We start from the raw sequence: 17,559 nt of genomic DNA, 5'->3' as shown, positions 1-17,559 counted from the left end.
ATAAGACATAGTCACACAGATCCTAAAATGGTACAAAATGGTCACACTTCACAAAGTCATGATGATGTAATTAAATAACTTTTTTTTATAAACAGTTCATGGAAAGTTCACTGGAGGCAGTTGTATCTAGAATTGTTTGGTTTTGTTATGACATGGGTACCTGTGAGTGGCAGTTAAACCAACGAATGACAGGCATATGTCAGTTTGTCTTTAATTATAAAGACCAATAGAAAGGGTTTATGTATTAATTATTAAATTGCACAAACTTTGAAACAGTATATAAGAAGGCTGAATTCAGAGTTCAATTGATTATTGTTGGAGCTCCTGATGTATTATGTCTGCTGTCTCCTGGTTTGCTGAGAAGAATAAAAAGATGACTTTGAAAATCAGCCTGAGTCACTGCCTGCTTTCCTGCTTGGTCCCCAGCCCATTGTCCCTGATCCAAAAGCGCCAGAGCCTTAGAGAGGGCACTGGGCCCATCTCAACACATGGCACCTTCAGATGGGCAAAAAGCAAAGGCTAAGGTACCCTCTTTTTTGGTAACGGGGGCCTGACTCATGAGGGTTGTAACAATATCAAAAGAATGGAAGCTGGGTCAAAGGCTACCTCTCCCTGATATCGCTAGAGCAGTTGTGAACAAGATTCTAAAGCCTAGTGTAACATAATTAGATTACACCAGTGGGGCACAGAAGTAAGGTAAAAACACATTTATTCTAGAAAAATAGACACAGTGAAAACATGTAAATGCTGTCCAGTGTTCATGCTGTCTATAGCGCTGCTATTTCTCGTGCATGATGTTGCTTCAAGTACTAACTGTTTTTCCTTGTGTTTTCTTTATTGCAGGGGAATCGGCAGCGGAGAAGCTTGAAGAGCCGATGTCCTTTGAAGTGTTGTGAAGAGCCGGTATTCCTTGAAGTGAGGACTCGCCGATCAGGATTCTACACAAGATAGTTAGGTGAGTGCTGCTGGGGATCGAGGAATCGGGTCCGTTGTAACATGCTCATCTGATCAGCTGTTCTTCTTTCTTTCTTTTTTTCTTTCTTTCTTTCTGGAGCGATGCCGGTGAGCGTCACGCTGCATCAGCAGAATGACACGAAGCAGGGATTCCTTGCCTGGGTGTGGCTTAAATACCCAACCACACCCAGCCACAGCCAAAAGGCAAGTCTGCAGCAGGTGGATGCTGCTTGGATTTATGCGCCTCAATGTTTAAGGAATAGGAAGTGGCTGTTATCCCATGAATGTTACTGGCTGGCTGCTCTTAACCCATGAATGTTACACGTGGTGCCAAGCGCACCAAGCTTGGACCCAGCCTTTCCTCTTTCCCATCCTCAGCCTGGTACAAGAATCCCAGTGGTACTTTGGAGACCCCGGGCTGTGTGCACACCCATGTACTGATACGCTGGGAGAGGGGCAGGCGGCAAGGACAAAGGTGTTAGGGCTAGCGGTCGTGACAGCACTACCCCCTAAGGCCCCTCTCAAAGATGTTCCCGGCACTTTGGGCCCGGGTTTGGTTGGGTTATTGCAATGGAATCTTTCGACTAGCAGAGGGGCATGGACATGTTTGCTGGGTTCCCATGACCTGTCTTGTGGGCCATATCCCTTCCACTAAATAAGGTAATACAGCTTGGACCTCATTATCTTTGAATCCAGTATCTCCTTCACTTCGTATTCAGGCTCATTATCTACAATCACTGGAACTGGGGGAGCTTTTAATCGGGTGCCTGGCCGAACAGGTTTCAAGAGGGATACGTGCAATACTGGGTGAATATGCATGTTAGAGGGTAAGGCTAACTTCATAGCAACTGGGTTAATTATAGCCTCAATGGTGTATGGGCCTTGGTATATGGGGCAAAATGCTTTTGGTCCTTTTGTGGGTACATGCTTTGAAGCTAGCTACACGGCATCCCCAACCTTGTACATAGGAGCCACTTGGCGGTGTTGATCTGCAAACCTTGTCTGCCTTTCCTTCGCATATGTCAGTTGCTCAGTGGCTTCCTTGAGGACCTGACTGATTTTGGTATGCAAGGTTTTCACGGCGGGCATCTCCAGTTCTTCTGGCATATCAAAGGTGGAGGTTCGCGGGTGCCGGCCATACAGGGTGTAAAACGTGGTTTGTCCAGTCGCGGCATGATACGAGTTGTATGCGTACTCCATGACCCACAACATATCCTTCCATGTGCCTTCTGACTGGTGGAGTAGGCATCTTAAGTACTGCTCAAGCGTCTGGTTGGTCCGCTCAGTCTGGCCATCTGTTTGAGGATGATGACTGATGGACAGGCGTACGTCGATTTGCACCAAATCAACACTTTTTCTCCAAAAACTTGAAAATAAATTGACTCCCGCAATCTGACACTAGGGCCGACGGTAAACCATGTAGCCAGACGATTTGTTCTAGGAAAACCTTTGCCAGAGTGGATGCAGTGAGTAGTCCTTTCAGAGGAATGAAGTGAGCTATTTTGGGAACGCGTCCACCACAACTAGAACAGTGTTATGACCATTGAAGGGGTTTAGGTCGGTGATGAAGTCCAGGCTCAGCGTATGCCATGGCCCGGGGGGCACTGCTAGCGGATGTAAAAGTCCTGCGGGTTTCTGTTTATTGGCTTTGTTCTGCATGCAGATCCCACACGCCAGTACGTATTGTGCGATGTCCTTCCGCCAAGTTGGCCACCAGTAGCCACGTTTAATCCTGGCCATTGTCTTGGTCAACCCAGGGTGCCCCTCCAACAATGTGTCATGGTAATTAGCAATAATTTGTTCCTGTTGAGATTTTATCGGGAGATAGAGACGACCCATGTAGAATGGTAATCCATCATCGAGTGTGTGTTTAATGCTTTTCGAGGTCCAAGCCTGTAAGTCCTCTGTATTCATCTGGCGCCATATTTCGGTCTTCAGCTCGTCCAATAGAGATGCAGTTGTAACACCTAAGAGTTTGTTTTAGGGTATGATGGCGATTGGTTCCGGCGCTATGTATGCGTCATGCCCTTCCCCCAGACGGGATAGAGCATCCGCTTTGCCATTGCGCACTCTCAGTCGGTAGGAGATAACATAATCGTACTCTGCAAAAAACAGAGCCCATTGTAGCTGGCGTGATGACTGTGCTTTGGCAGATCTTATGTATTGCACGTTACAATGATCGGTAATAACCGTGACCGTATGTCTGGCCCCTAGGAGGTAATGCCTCCACTCCTTGAAGGTCGCCTTGATTGCAAGGAGTTCTTTGTCCATGATGGTGTAGTTCCTCTCAGCAAGGGAGAGTTTCTTTGACCAGAATGCTACGGGGTGCAAGTAGCCAGTCTCAGGATTTTTCTGTGAGAGGACAGCTCCCATGGCAACATTGGAAGCGTCTGTTTCAACTACGTATGGGAGATCAGGTTTCGGGTGTTACAGGATCGGAGCTGAGGTAAACCGGTGTTTTAGATCTTGAAAGGCCTTCTTGGCTTCACTGGACCAGACAAAACGTTGGTTCTTCTGCAGTAAGGTTGTGATTGGATGTACTACCTGCGAGAAACCAGGGATAAAACAGCAGTAAACATTTTCAAAGCCTAGGAAACTCTGGATTCCCTTGATTGATGTCAGCAAGGGCCAACTGAGTATCGCGTCAAACTTGCGACTGTCCATCCGAATACCATGAGGGGTGAGAATAAACCCCAAAAACTCAACTTTGTTGACATGGAAGGAGCACTTTTCCAGCTTGGCGTATAGCTGATGTTTTCGTAACCTCTCCAAGACAGCCCGTACATGTTCAACGTGTTCCTGCTCAGTGGTGGAATAGACCAAGATGTCGTCGATATATACTATAGCACAGATGTCTAACAGGTCTCTTAACACATTGTCCATGAAGCTTTGGAATGCAGCTGGAGCATTACAGAGCCCGAAGGGCATCACCTGGTATTCGTAGAGGCCATACATTGTTCTAAATGCTGTTTTTCATTCGCCCCATGTTTTACTCATACCACCTGGTAGGCCCCCCTGAGGTCCAGCTTGGTGTAGATCTGTGCATCCTTTACTTGGTCTAGGAGTTCTGGTATAAGGGGCAAGGTGTATCTATTTTTTACTGTTATCTTGTTCAGTGACCGATAATCTATGCAGGCCCTGAGGTACCCCTCCTTCTTTGGTACAAAGAAGAGGGGTGAGGCCACGGGAGACATGGATGGCCGGATAAAGCCGTTCACCAAATATTGGTTGAGGTAAGCACTCAGATGACAGTTTTCTTGCTCTGTTAATGCATAGATGCGGCTGCAAGGGACCTGGGCATCCGGGACGAGATTGATTTGACAATCAAATGCCCGGTGCTGAGGCAGAGTCTCTGCTTTTTCTTTTTGAAAGACATCCTGGTAGTCAAGATAAGCGGAGGGCAATACACCCATCAATCCTAGCGTTGACCCCTTCTCTTGGACTGCCTGGACATGTTCCACAGAAGAGTGCGGTTCCCCCTTGTAGCAGGATTGGGTGCATTCCTTGGAGAAGGTCAGCACGCTATAGCTCCAGTCAATGTGGGGATTGTGAGCCTCCAACCAAGGGATCCCCAGGATCAGCTGAAACTGTGGCGCACTTATTAAGTCGAAGGTGATGTCTTCCTTATGGCTGTTCTGGCAAAGGTATGTTACAACGTAAGTGTTGTGTGTCACCGTTCCGGAAGACAATTGAGTATCATTGACAATTGTGACATTCTCTGTTGCAGTCTTTGGACAAATGGGAAGACCAATCCAAACTGCCAGGTCCTGATCAATATAATTGCCCACTGCCCCGCAGTCTATATATGCCTCTAAAGCGTGCATTTTAGACGGCTGTTGATGGCAAATTAGGATTACTGGCATGCGAAGTGTGAGGTCTGTGGTTCCTTCTCCTTGCTCAACAAACAGACCCCTACGCTTGCCGGGCGTTGGAGTTTTCCGGGTCAAGGTCTGGGCTTTCTTTCTCGAGGGCACCCACGGTTTTCCAGGGAGGTTTCACAGGACATTCAAGCAAGAAATGCCCCGCCTTCCCACAGTACAAGCAGAGTTGCTGCTGTCTTCTTTTATCTCTTTCAGTTCTGGGAAGAGGACCCTGTATTCCTCCGAGCTGCATAGGCTCAGAATGGTTCTCAGGTTGAGGGGGTTGCTTCTTCCTGGGATGTAAGTACATTGATCTCCCTTCCGCCCGTGCCCGATCGGCTCTCCGGTCCTGCAGCCTCTGATCTAATTGTACCGCAAGGTCGATGTACTCAGCGCAGCCATCGGGTGGGTTCAGGACTTGGGCTAGTATGTCTTAATTCTCCTCACGGACGCCAATAGAACAGGGTAGTTCTCTTTTCCTCTGGCCGGTTGGCCTCAGCGACCAATCTGTTGAAGGTGGCTAAATAAGTCAGCAGGTCTTGGCTAGCCTGTCAGAGTGACAATAGCTCGTTGTCCAAGGCTTGTCCTCTGGTGTGGCGGGCAAATAGTTTCTCTAGTTCCCGCTGAAACCCTCCAAAATCCTGCAACAGAGGGTCGTCCCGCTTCACTAGGGGATGGACCAGTTGGCGGCACTCACTCCCAGATACGATAGTACAAAGGCGACCTTGGGCTGGTCATTGGGGAACATTCCGGGCCTACAAAGGAAGTGCAGGCAGCACTGGTTCATGAAGATAGCAAATTTCTTAGGGTCCCCTAGAAACCGTTCAGGCGGGCCAAGGGGACTGCACCAGGCAGTACTACCTGTACAGGGGGCATTGCAGTTGCTGAGGTGGTATGAAGGTGACTCCCCGGCAATGGGGCTTGATTCGCTTAGCTCTGGAGGTCTTGTCTAGCCAGCTCATCAGTGGGATCTCTGTTCGCCCCCAATTCCCTTCGTAAGGCGTTTGTCTCCTGTAGGGAAGCATGTACCTCAACTCGGAGCTCCCCTACAACTGCACTAATTGGTCTGTGTCCAAGGTTTCCATGATGCCCGGGCAGAGGTTCAAAAAGGGGCTTTGCGTCCTGTACCGCTCACCTTAGCTCTGCAGGGACACCTGGAAACCTCTTCCCGTCTGAAATCTCTGCCTGGGCTCTCTGGAGGAACTGGACCCCTGGGCGTAGTCCTAGAAAGAATGCACAAGACTGTGTAAATAAGGATGGTTGATAGGGATCCTCCCCCCACCCTGTATACCCCTGGCCTCCCAACTTCCATGGTCTGTGCTCACCTGGTTTGTTAAGAAGAGAAGCTCTCCATCCTGCTATTTCCTTCGCAGGGCAGGGGCGCAGTAGGTGTGGAGCCAGTTACATCACTGGCTGTGATTCTATGCCCAGCCCAGTCCTGCCGCGATGTGGATAAACGTCCTTCGCCTTACGACGTGGATGGTGTCCTTAAGGAGTGGATTGCTATTGTTTGGCTGTGCGCACCTTGTTGTATGCGCTTTGTTCAATAGGGCTTCTGTAGTCCGTTATCACGCACACACTGCATCTATCCGGGCGCACTGCCTTTCTGGTGGTGCGCAGTGTTTTTACACACGTGTTGTTGCAGGGCGCTGCCTTCGCGTGTGGTTCTTTTGGTTGGTGACCGCCCTTATATTACTGTCCAGATTGCAGGTGCTATGTTAGTGTCTTCAGTAGCGCTGCTAATCCGTTGTCCGCAATGCTGCCTTCTCTGACCTCAAATACTGCCAAGTTGGGTAAGCGCTATGTTGATGCTTTCTATAGCTCTGTTATGCCATTGTGCGTAATGCTGCCTTCACGGTCCTAAAATGCTGTCCAGTTGGTAAGCGCAATGATCTTGCTGTCTATAGCGCTGCTATTCCTCGCGCATGATGCTGTTTCAAATACTAACTGTTTTTCCTTGTGTTTTCTTTTTTCCAGGAGAATGGGCGGCAGAGAAACTCAAAGAGCAGATGTCCTTTGAAGGGTTGTGAAGAGCCGGTATTCCTTGAAGCGAGGACTTGCCGATCAGGATTCTACATGAGGTAGTCAGGTGAGTGCTGCTGGGGATCGAGGAATCGGGTCCGTTGTAACATGCTCATCTGATCAGCTGTTTGTTTTTTCTTTCTTTCAGGAGCGATGCCGGTGAGCGTCACGCTGCATCAGCAGAATTACACGAAGTACGGATTCCTTGCCTTGGTGTGGCTTAAATACCCAACTACACCCAGCCACACCCAAAAGGCAAGTTTCCAGCTGGTGGATGCTGCTTGGTTTTATCTGCCTCCATGTTGGAGGAATAGGAAGTGGCTGTTATCCCATGAATGTTACTGGCTGGCTGCTATTAACCCATGAATGTTACATGTGGCTCCAAGCTTGGACCCAGCCTTTCCTCTTTCCCATCCTCAGCCTGGTACAAGACCCCCAGTGGTACTTTGGAGACCCCGGGCTGTGTGCACACCCACGTGCTGATACACTGGGACAGGGGGTAAGGACAATGATGATAGGGCCAGCGGTTGTGACACACACTCCATCAGAGTTCTTTTATTACGGGCAAGGATAGCCATGAGGAGAATTGGCGGAGAGCCTTGAGTAGCGTAGGCAATGATTTATGTGGCCGTCCAGACTGTCAAGTTTGTCTATGTGTATTGTGTGTTGTGTGTTATGTATTGTATGTGTTTTTATGATGAGGAGTCAAGAAAATATATGTTCATTTATTTAAGAAAAAATTGGCACCAATCCAGAAAAATAAAGTGATCATAGATGGAAAAAAATGTATAAAAGTGAGTTAGGTTTGAGAATGCACCTATGTGCGTGCTTTAGATTATGATAAAACAAATGTTAGGGCAGATAATGGAGAAAAAGTTAGAAAATGCAGTAATTTTTGAACCTATGTAGCAGCCAGATCATGGCAGATACAGGGTTAATTTTCACGGGTAGTACACAGTCCTAGCTACGCAAATAACTTTATATGAGAAAAAACTGTGCTTGTTTTCATGCAAACGAAGCCAAGATAAAGTATGACAGAAAGTGAAAAATGTAGACTTGGCCTTTTTACAGCCAGGGTTGTAAATCTGCCAAGTGCATTCCTTTCTTGCTTAGGGGAACACAGCTAATGAGACAGTATATGCCTTGAAAATAACCTTGCAGAAAAAGACATGTTTTCTTAAAATAGAATGTGTAGTTTAGCAGCCAACCAAGAGAACGCGCACAGTAGATACATGTTTGAAGCTTGCTCTGAACAGAGCCACGGTGTCCCGCTCAAGGGATAAGAGATAAGATGATACATTCCAGAGGCTAATTCACAGGAATAGTTTCCAGTTTGCAGGGAAGAAATGACAATGAATGAAGATGAAACAAATAGATGTTGAAGAAAGACATTGGGCCTCATTACAGGGATGGCAGAGACCCATGGCGCTATTAGCGCCATGGTTCATGCCGGTAAAATACCGGCACCGCCTTGGCGGAAAGGGGAATTACCGCCCCATTCCAAGGTTGGCTGGGCGGTAATTCCCCCTTCCGCCATTGCCCTTCCCCATTCCCATTTTTGCCCCATAGGGCTCAATGGGAATGGGGAAGGCGCTAAATACGGTACCGCAAATTGCGGTACCGTAATTAGCTCCCTGGGTCCCTTTGCGGGTTGGTTTTTAACGCCTGCAAAAAGCAGGCGTTAAATCCCCCAACCCGCAAAGGGACCTCGCAGTAAGGCGGTAAGGATTTACCGGTACCGGTATTTTACTGGTACCGGTAAATCCTTACCGCCATCCGTGTAATGAGGCCCATTGTCTTTGAATTGAAATGCGCAAAGCAACTTAAACCCGTAGTGGTGGGTATTTTGAAGAAGTTGGTGTTTCAAACTGGGGAGAGTTACATGGTTGAGATTTTGTTTTAAAATTGTATTGCTTTTATGGTTAAAAGCTGCCCATGGCTGTGGCAGTATGTGCGGGCTAGACAAAGCTTCAATGAGACATTGTTTAAAAAATTGCAGAAGCAGTTTCTTAGTGTAAAAAGGTTGGCTAAGTCATTCTGATTGGGTGGCTATGAATGCTTTTATTGATGGGTGCATGTTGAGAATGCCCCTTAAGTTGTTGATTTTATAAATCGCAAAACAGCTGTCTCTTATGGAGAAGAGAAAGAGGCGTGTATTCTTTCGATAAACTAGTTTTCAGTGTATTATGAAAAGAGAAAGAAAGACAGATTGCCAAATAGCAGTGCATGGGGAGTGCTTTAGGTAATCAGAAATGATGACAATGCTGAGAGAGATAGCATTGGAAAGGAAGCATGAGGTGCAATGCATGCAAGTTTAAAAATGTTCACCAAATAAATTCAAAGCGAATTGGAGAGGTGCCAAGCAAGGGAACTATGTTTTCTTCACTGTACATCATTTCTGTGAAATATGGAGACATTCAGAGAATATTTTTTTTAATAAATGTGTCCAGGATCACAAGAGTAGCTGAGATTCAAAAATATAATTTTGGGAACAAATTGCAGTAAAAAGCAGGCCAATGTGTTATTGAATGTTATTGAATGAGGCACAGTGAATATCCATGGGGAATGACAAAATCAAACAAAGAAAAATTCTGTTTTGGAAAAATTTGGAATGTGAAAAATAGAAAGAATTTTTGTATTTGGCAAAGCAGTGAGCATTGAAGGAAGTGCTTGCAAGTCACACTAAGATGCGAAAGCATGCATGATGCATGTGCTGAGAAAGCATGCATACACAGATGTATGCAAGCACACACACACAAACATACACAGAATACTTGTGTTTTACAGTTAAAATGATAGCTGACACAGAGAATAAGAATGGTTGGTCCTATTTGAAAAACAGAAAGGACAGAGATTTACGTGTTTATATTTGGGAATACTGAGATTTTTTGTCAATGCGAAAAGCGAGAGTGGGAACAGTAATTATATTTCACCATGGTTTACAGCAGAGACTATTTGAAATAGATAAGACAGTGTTTGGGAAGCTAGAGGGAGCAGAAAGCGAGGACATGAATAAAAAATAGTTGACTATTGCGCAGTATTAAAGGCTGCTGAAAGAAGAAAAAATAGTAAGAAAAGCAATGCTAGGGAAACTAAAGGACACAATGGTAACGCAGAAGAAATTACATCTCTTCAAGGCATATTTTGATAAACAGAGGAGGATTTGGGAATCCGGTCAGCAAGTGGGTATTTCACAGGCAAGTAATCAGTGCCAAGTAAATTAAGCCTTTGCCAAAAGACAAGGGAATGTGAATGGAGAAAGAGATGGGTTGTAGAAAAACCAAGGCAGGTTTCAGAATAATGTTGAATGATAATCAGAGCATGAAGGGGGGGCAAAAGGGAAAGGCGCCTCTTGTGTACAGGGCATGTGGCATGAAAAGCCACACCACACGCATGTAAAAACCAAGAATATGCAGAATGGTAAATATGCCAAGGGTCGAGTCAGAAGAACTCCTCCTGTGCATTAAATTTATGAGATAACAGCACACATTGTACAGACATATAAAAGCCAAGGATATGAAGATTGAACAAAACTCAAGAGAGAGGCCTGTTCTGCCTCAAGCACTGGAACATTGTCTTTGGACAGGCTGACGTTAAACAGAGACTAGAAAGGTGACAGCCCCACTAGCTAGGGACAAGATATGTCAGACCAAAAGGGGGAAACCTTTCAAGGGGATTAGGGCACTGATGCATTTGATCCTGAGGGAAGGTGTGTTCTCAGACAGACAAAGAAGTGGGACGGTTGTACCTGGACCTACTTATACCAAGGACGCCAGAGCCCCTGGCGTGGCCCGACCGACCTAAAAGATGACCACTTAGTGAAAGAGGGGGGACAGCACACCCCCTAAAATATAGCTCACAAATTAAGTTAGGGTTTGCCCGGGATGAGACATTATATCAGACATAAGTGCTGAAAGTGCAATAGTTACAGCAGCTAGGGAAGGTGCAAAATGGATTCACTGCAGAGGGAAAGTGCAGTGAGCCCCGTGCAGATTCAGCTACATGCAAATACAAGATAAATATTGACACCCAGGATTGAAGGTGCCAGTATGGAAGAAAGAAATCCTTTTATAGGAACAGGGATATGCATGCACCTACAATAGGGCAGCTCACAAGGCGACTTGATGTGCTCATAATTATTAGTAGCACTAGGCCCCAAAAGGTGTCAAGAATGAATATGGCAGGGGAGAAGAAAAATCTTTGTTTTATTAATGGAAACTCGGTCTGCGTGTCTATGCAATGAAGGCAGAAAGGTGTTGAATGATTATCAGAAGATTGAGGGTGTTTTTGTTGATGAGTTAACAGTCTCTGAAGGAGAGTGTGTTATGGCGGATCGTTGTTATATTAGTGACAGGCACTTGTCAAAGGTTTAAGAAGGGATTAGACAAGGTTTAACATGATGATTTTTCATGAGGATCAAGGGATAGTGTGCTCCACTTTTTGGAATGCTCCATTTGAATATGGGTGAATTCATAGTAGTGTGCACAGGGCAAGAGGCCCTGTGAGGTGTTTCTGGTGAAACCTGAGGTTTTGGTATTATAAAATGAGCATAATGTTACACATGGCTATGTGGCCTAGTGGAGAAAAATTGTGAGAATATGTGATGAATTTTGTTTCAGAACACAGATATCTGGGGACAAAGAGGGGGCAGATACCCCCAATGACATTAAAGGCAGCAATAGCGTAAGAGAAAATGGCGATGTCCAAAAGAATGAACAATGAGAGTGGACCATGGAGAACAGTGATGGTTCTCAAGAAAGGGTCCAGGTTGATTGACGTCACTGATTACGACATATTTAGATAGGGCCTCACAAAGGATAAAGTGGTGTATCTCTAGGAGCATCACACTTTAAAAAAGGGAAAATGGAAAAACCTTACAGCATGTGGTAATAATGAAGCAGCATTTTGCATAATTTCAGGAAGGATTGGAGAGAGAGACAAAATGTTTGGTGGACTGCGGGCCCTTATTGCATGGCTCCAGAAAAATGAATAAGGTAAGATTCAAAAATAAATGATTGACTTTAAACAGTATAGGAATAAGGAGCTCAGTTAAAAAAATGTTCATCAATTAAGTGAAATAAATAAATAAATAAAAAATGAAGGGATGGAAAAATGAATGAAGAAATGATTGGATGAATGAATGAATGGATATTAAAGTAATAAAATGCATAAAATAAGTAAAAAATAAAAATAAAAAAAAACACTAATTAAGGTTGCTGGCCATAGTTGAAAAAAGGTGTGTATTTTAATAAAGAGTTAATCTGATTAATAGAGGACCAAAGGAGTATGATGGGCCAAGATCATTCTTATTATTTAAGAGAATTTTGAATAGAACTGATCCAACGAACATATGAGGGTAAGTAAAACAATATTATTTGAATGTATATAATGGTGTTGGTTTATATTTTATAGATGAAGATCATGGGCCTTTTTTGAACATGGGAGGAATGTCTGCATGGCCTTAAATAGGGGAAGAGACATTATTCCACAACAAAGGTGAGTACTAGTGAATATGGAGAGCAGAAAGAGGTGAGCACTGGTTCACACCACAGTGTGTGGACACACTGTTGATCATTATTAAAAGTAAGATGACCCAGGTGAGTACAGAAAAAAAAGGCAGTTAGGGATACACTGTTTCAATTATGTATTCTTTTTACCGAGATAGGTGCAAACAGGTGTGAGCATAGAGTAGCATATAGATGCAAGCATGGCCACCTCTAACAACGCAGAACATAGAAGACGTCAAATAAAAGGTCGGTAACCTTTTTAAATTTTTGATAATTGTCAGAATGCCAAAAAAGGTAGATTTGGCAGAGATATAAGAAATGTTAAGAATAGGCAAAATGATGAGTGTCTTATTGTAAAATGTGAAGGCACGTAGTAAGAATCAGTGCCAGATTCCAGAAAAACAGGGTTAGGCTAGATTAGTGTAGGTCTAGCAGGAGCAGCAGACGGTAGAAGCAGCATCCGGCATGTGACTAAATATGTCTATTGTATTTTAATAGGGTCAAGGCACAGAGGAAGGAAATTAGCATGGCCCTAGACGATCGAAAGGAGGATGGCGAAGGAAAGAAGACCGTTCAGCAAAGCAGAAGAACACTCAGCTAAGCAGAAAAAAGCAGAGTACTGGCCAGAGTGTGACTCAAGTGTGGAAATGTGCTCTTTAATGTGCACCAATGGCCTGCAAGAAAGGCTAGCCTGTAGACAGAGAGCTAATAATGCTAGAAGAAATTATTTTTAGTAAACATCTTTTTATAGACAACAGGGAGCAAGGGTTTATGTTAGGAAGAAACCTAACCTCCTTGCCAGTCCCCGAATGACTTTTGCCTCTATTTCGATTTTCTGCAAAAAGCAAGATCCGGCGCCCGCATGGTCCTCTCCAGCTACGGATGCGCAAAGAAGACAGAAGGAGAGCAGTGCACAAAGATACGTTCCTTGTTTTAATGTTTTTTTTAAAATTAGTTATGTTGTTTGTTGTTTATTATTTTTCGAATCCCTAGTCTGAGAATGTTGACTAAAGGGAAAAAACATGTCCTCTGAAAGGACATATATTTTGTGATAAAAAAGAAAGTCCAAGGACAAATACTAGACACAGGTGAAAAATGTTTATTATAAACAAACCAGGTCCCAGCAACCAGGCAGCATGCATATGAGAAAAAGTAAACATGTATACAGAGAAAGGAAAAAGTAGTTTGTTTAGGAGGCAGGGATGTTTGAAGGTAATATATGATGGAGATTGTTTAGAAGGCAGGAATGTTTGGTAGACACACAAGAGTAGGTTTTTGAAGGGTTGGGTTGAGAAGAAAAGTATTGATAATAGAGGCAGACTTATTTACCAAAGAAAACTCATTCCGTTTTTTATTACAGGTGGACAGAAAAAATCAAGTATACATCAGGAGATTGACAGCACTCGACCCTATGAGCATAGAGAACGGTCAAGGGATCCAGCCAAATGCCCAATCACAGACACTTCTGGCAAGGACGCCCCCATCCTTGCGTTCCAGGTTCAAATTCAGGTGCCCCCATGCTTAAAATTGTTCTTTGTGATAGTTTAAATTCTTTATGAACAAGCAGACAATAACTAAAAGTATGGAAAAGACAATGAAAGGACTGGCCTTCAAAATAAAGGGACCAGAGACTTGCAGCAAAAAACCAAAGGACAAATTCAACTCGACAAAGACGATCCAGGGATACCGAACGGAGATGAGTCAGATGGAAGATGTGGCAATAAAATAGGAATAAAGAAGAAAAGAAAAGAAACTTAAGTAAATGTGCATGGGAACAAGGAAAATGTTATGGATTGGGAGTAAGGGAAACAAATTGTGGAGTATAGGCCACACGTGAACAAATGTGAGAAAATGGGCTGCTGGGTTTCCTCAAAGTAAAACCATCTCTTGATTCTCATAGTGGCCGTAAATGACCTGATGTATAATAAGTATAAGATTAAACTGGGTAATGGAGCTGGCACTCAGATAAAAGTGAACAAAGGTGTTTTTAGGGATACACACGTTTAGATTAGGAGGATAAAATATGTTAGTACTGATGTAGAAATGTTTTAGGATGCCTCCCATTGCGAAATAAATGTCTCACAGAAAAGGGTGATTAGGACAGAGATGTGTAGGTATAGTGAAATATGAGGAGGGTGGACATTGGGTGTAGTGGTATGTATTGAGTAAGTGATTAAATACCATCCAGAGGGCAGAGTGTACAGAAGGTAGACCCCACCCCCCTCAAACTGAATGTAGATAAACTGTCGGGTTGATCGATAATTCCAGTATTTCGAAAATTAGAATTATAGTGCTTAAAAGGCCAAAACAAGCACATTGTAGGGCAACATACATTTTTAGGATCAGAATGCCTTTAGCAGAAGAGGGCGTGTTAGATAGCATACATTTATTATAGAGACCGACATTCTAGGCTCGAAAATGAACAGGAACTAAGTTCTGATCAAAAATAGGTCGGGCAACCATTTTGTAATAACCAGGCATTCAGAATAAGACATAGGACCTAATCACGACTTTGGCGGTAACCCTTAAATCCGGTGGTAGCACTATTACCGCTGGATTTAAGGGTCTGCCAAATCAGGACTTCGGTGGATTTCGCCCCAGCTCTTAGCTGGGAGGAAATACGCTGAAAATTCGTGCTCATACCGCCTGCGGGAAATCCGCCGGTGGTATTAGCGCAAAATTTCCCCATTGAGCACAATGGGGAATGGGGCATTCCCGAATGGGCTCAATGGGGAATGGGGATTAACATTACCGCCAAACTTGTGATCCGGCGCTAGGGCTAGGGCACGCGCAAGTCGTGATGAGGCCCATAGTCAGGCGGATCCTAAAATGGCTTCTAGAAATACAAAATGGTCGAATTTCATAAAGTCATGATGATGTAATTCAATAATTGTTTTATAAACAGTTCATGGAAAGTTCACTTGAGGCAGTTGTATCTAGAATTGTTTGGTTTTGTTATGACATGGGTACCTGTGAGTGTCAGTTAAGCCAATGAATCACAGGCATATGTGAGTTTATCTTTAATTATAAAGACCAATAGAAAGGGTTTATGTATTAATTATTAAATTACACAAGCCTTGAAACTGTATATAAGAGGGCTGAATTCAGAGCTCAATTGATTTTTGTTGGAGCTCCTGATGTATTATGTCTGCTGTCTCCTGGTTTGCTGAGAAGAATAAAAGGATGACTTTGAAAATCAGCCTGAGTCACTGCCTGCTTTCCTGCTTGGTCCCCAGCCCATTTTCCCTGATCCAGAAGCGCCAGAGCCTTAGAGAGGGCACTGGGCCCATCATAGAGTGTGCAACAGGGGGTGCAAAGTTGAGGTGGCTTTAGCTGAATTTCAGGGGTTTTGTTGCGTTAAGTTCTCACCTTGACATCCCTGCAACTAAAGTTTTTTTCCTTGAAAAAAAAATATATATAGTATTTAGACTAAGGAATTGGGATGTGTGGCATGGTAAGGTGGTGGGGTTGGTTAGATGAGTGTTAAGGGGTGGAGAAGTCCTCCATTACAAAAAGAAAAAAAAATGACAAAAACGGCTGTGGTGAACAATGCACGTTTAAAATGCAAACGTGCAAAGTGACAGCGATGAAAACACATGGAACCTTGAACACAGATGTCTGAGGTGAATGCTAAGCTGTGTTTGCTGCATTTAAGAAGCTTTTATATAGCAAACTATTACTAAATAGATTTTTCTTGTTGTGTACAGTATAGAACGCAGGCATTAAGGAAGCTTTTTCTGCATCTAAATGGGAAATGTCACTGTGACGCTGTAACTGTTCATACCTGGGAATATCCAGAGCCCCATTGGATGATGCTTCTGTTCAAAGTGAGTCTTTGATGCAAGGGTAAGCGTTCGTCATAGAGTCCGACATTCACTGGTGTGCCCGTGCCGCTGGGCGAGACCTGCCAGTTTTCAATGTCAAATATAACTGGAGGGTCGCCATTCTCATTGAAAAATATTTCTTGCCCAACCGGGTCAACGAAGTGGACCCTCTTCACATAGGAAAGAAGCTGCAGCACAATGACACAAAAATAAGTGTTTAGTAATTGCTCACAAGCCCCACCATGGAAACACACAACAAGACATACATGAGCATGACAGAGTAATGGCAGATCTGTTTGTCACAGACAATGCTTGCTGGACCCCTTTTTGCTTTTGTTAGAATGTTTTTTACATCTTGCTGAATCTTCTTCTTGGAACCTGCTTTCTTCGATGAAACATTGATTGATAATATGAATGTCTTTATACTTTTTTATTATTTATTATTTATTATGACTGGGGAATGAGTTTACTGTTTGTATCTGCTTTCATGGGTCTCAGCCGAAATAAAGCTTGCTTGACTCGATTACGGTTTTTATACAGAACACCCCCACAATGAAAAGGAGGAGGCTTCACACGTTTGGTGAAAGAGACCCTTTTTACGACTACCATGTCAGCCACCCACCTAATTCAAACACTATTTCCTGGTCATCTTTCAGATCTAAGGCCCTTGATTCACTTTCCCCAATCAGTCTGCTCATCTAGGCCTTTACATTTACATTTCGAACAACAGAATTCTTTTCGAATATCTTATGTTCACCTAACTTGCTCTCTACGGTTTCCTGTAAACTTCTGATCTAGGCAGGTCATAATCCATAAACCATTCGTAGCCCATCACCCCACCTCAGCTGCTCTTACCCTTCTTCCAATGTCCCTTATTGGATCTGGAGTGAAAATGACAGCTAGCCCCTTCTTTTTTCACTACTTTGAAATCCTTGTCAAAACTCAAGCTGCTAGTACTAATCTCCACCTGTGTTACAACAAAAGAGGAGCCAAATCCCACACCTGGCGTAGCCTACCCGAGTAACACCTTCTCTGGCAGAAGAATCGTTATATTTTGCCCTGACCCAATGTTTGGAATAAGGGACGATTGGGAGGCCCTCATCTAAAACAGCCAGCAGACTTGCAAAATATGCCCCTGACATGTTCACAAACTAGCACTCAAATTGAATCACACAAACTACAAGCAACTCCCTAACTAGCGATAGAAAAAGTAAACAAGACACTTTCCATTTAGACAAAGCAGGACTTCAACATACCTAGTGGCAGCGGGAGAAACATATGAACATAATTGAAAGACAATAGTACCAGAAAATAATATTCTGTAATGTCCATTAACCGAAAAATATGTACTACATATTCTGTGGTCTAAAGTATGGCAAGCAGTTCTTACGG

The 17,559-nt window shown here is 43.9% G+C and overlaps 1 protein-coding gene across 2 annotated transcripts in view; it reads right to left on the bottom strand.

The window, feature by feature from the left end:
• LOC138581110 (extracellular calcium-sensing receptor-like) overlaps positions 1–17,559 on the bottom strand; it is a 207,330-nt gene that overhangs the window by 71,276 nt on the left and 118,495 nt on the right. For both annotated transcript variants that reach the window (XM_069652189.1, XM_069652190.1), the window contains exon 4: positions 16,128–16,355. In XM_069652189.1, the coding sequence (XP_069508290.1) occupies positions 16,128–16,355 (228 nt within the window). The remainder of the gene's footprint in view (positions 1–16,127; positions 16,356–17,559) is intronic.

The sequence above is a fragment of the Ambystoma mexicanum genome, chromosome 3p (assembly GCF_040938575.1).
Source record: "Ambystoma mexicanum isolate Mex_15411 chromosome 3p, UKY_AmexF1_1, whole genome shotgun sequence".
NCBI lineage: Eukaryota > Metazoa > Chordata > Amphibia > Caudata > Ambystomatidae > Ambystoma > Ambystoma mexicanum.
This window is presented reverse-complemented; position numbering and strand designations above follow the sequence as displayed.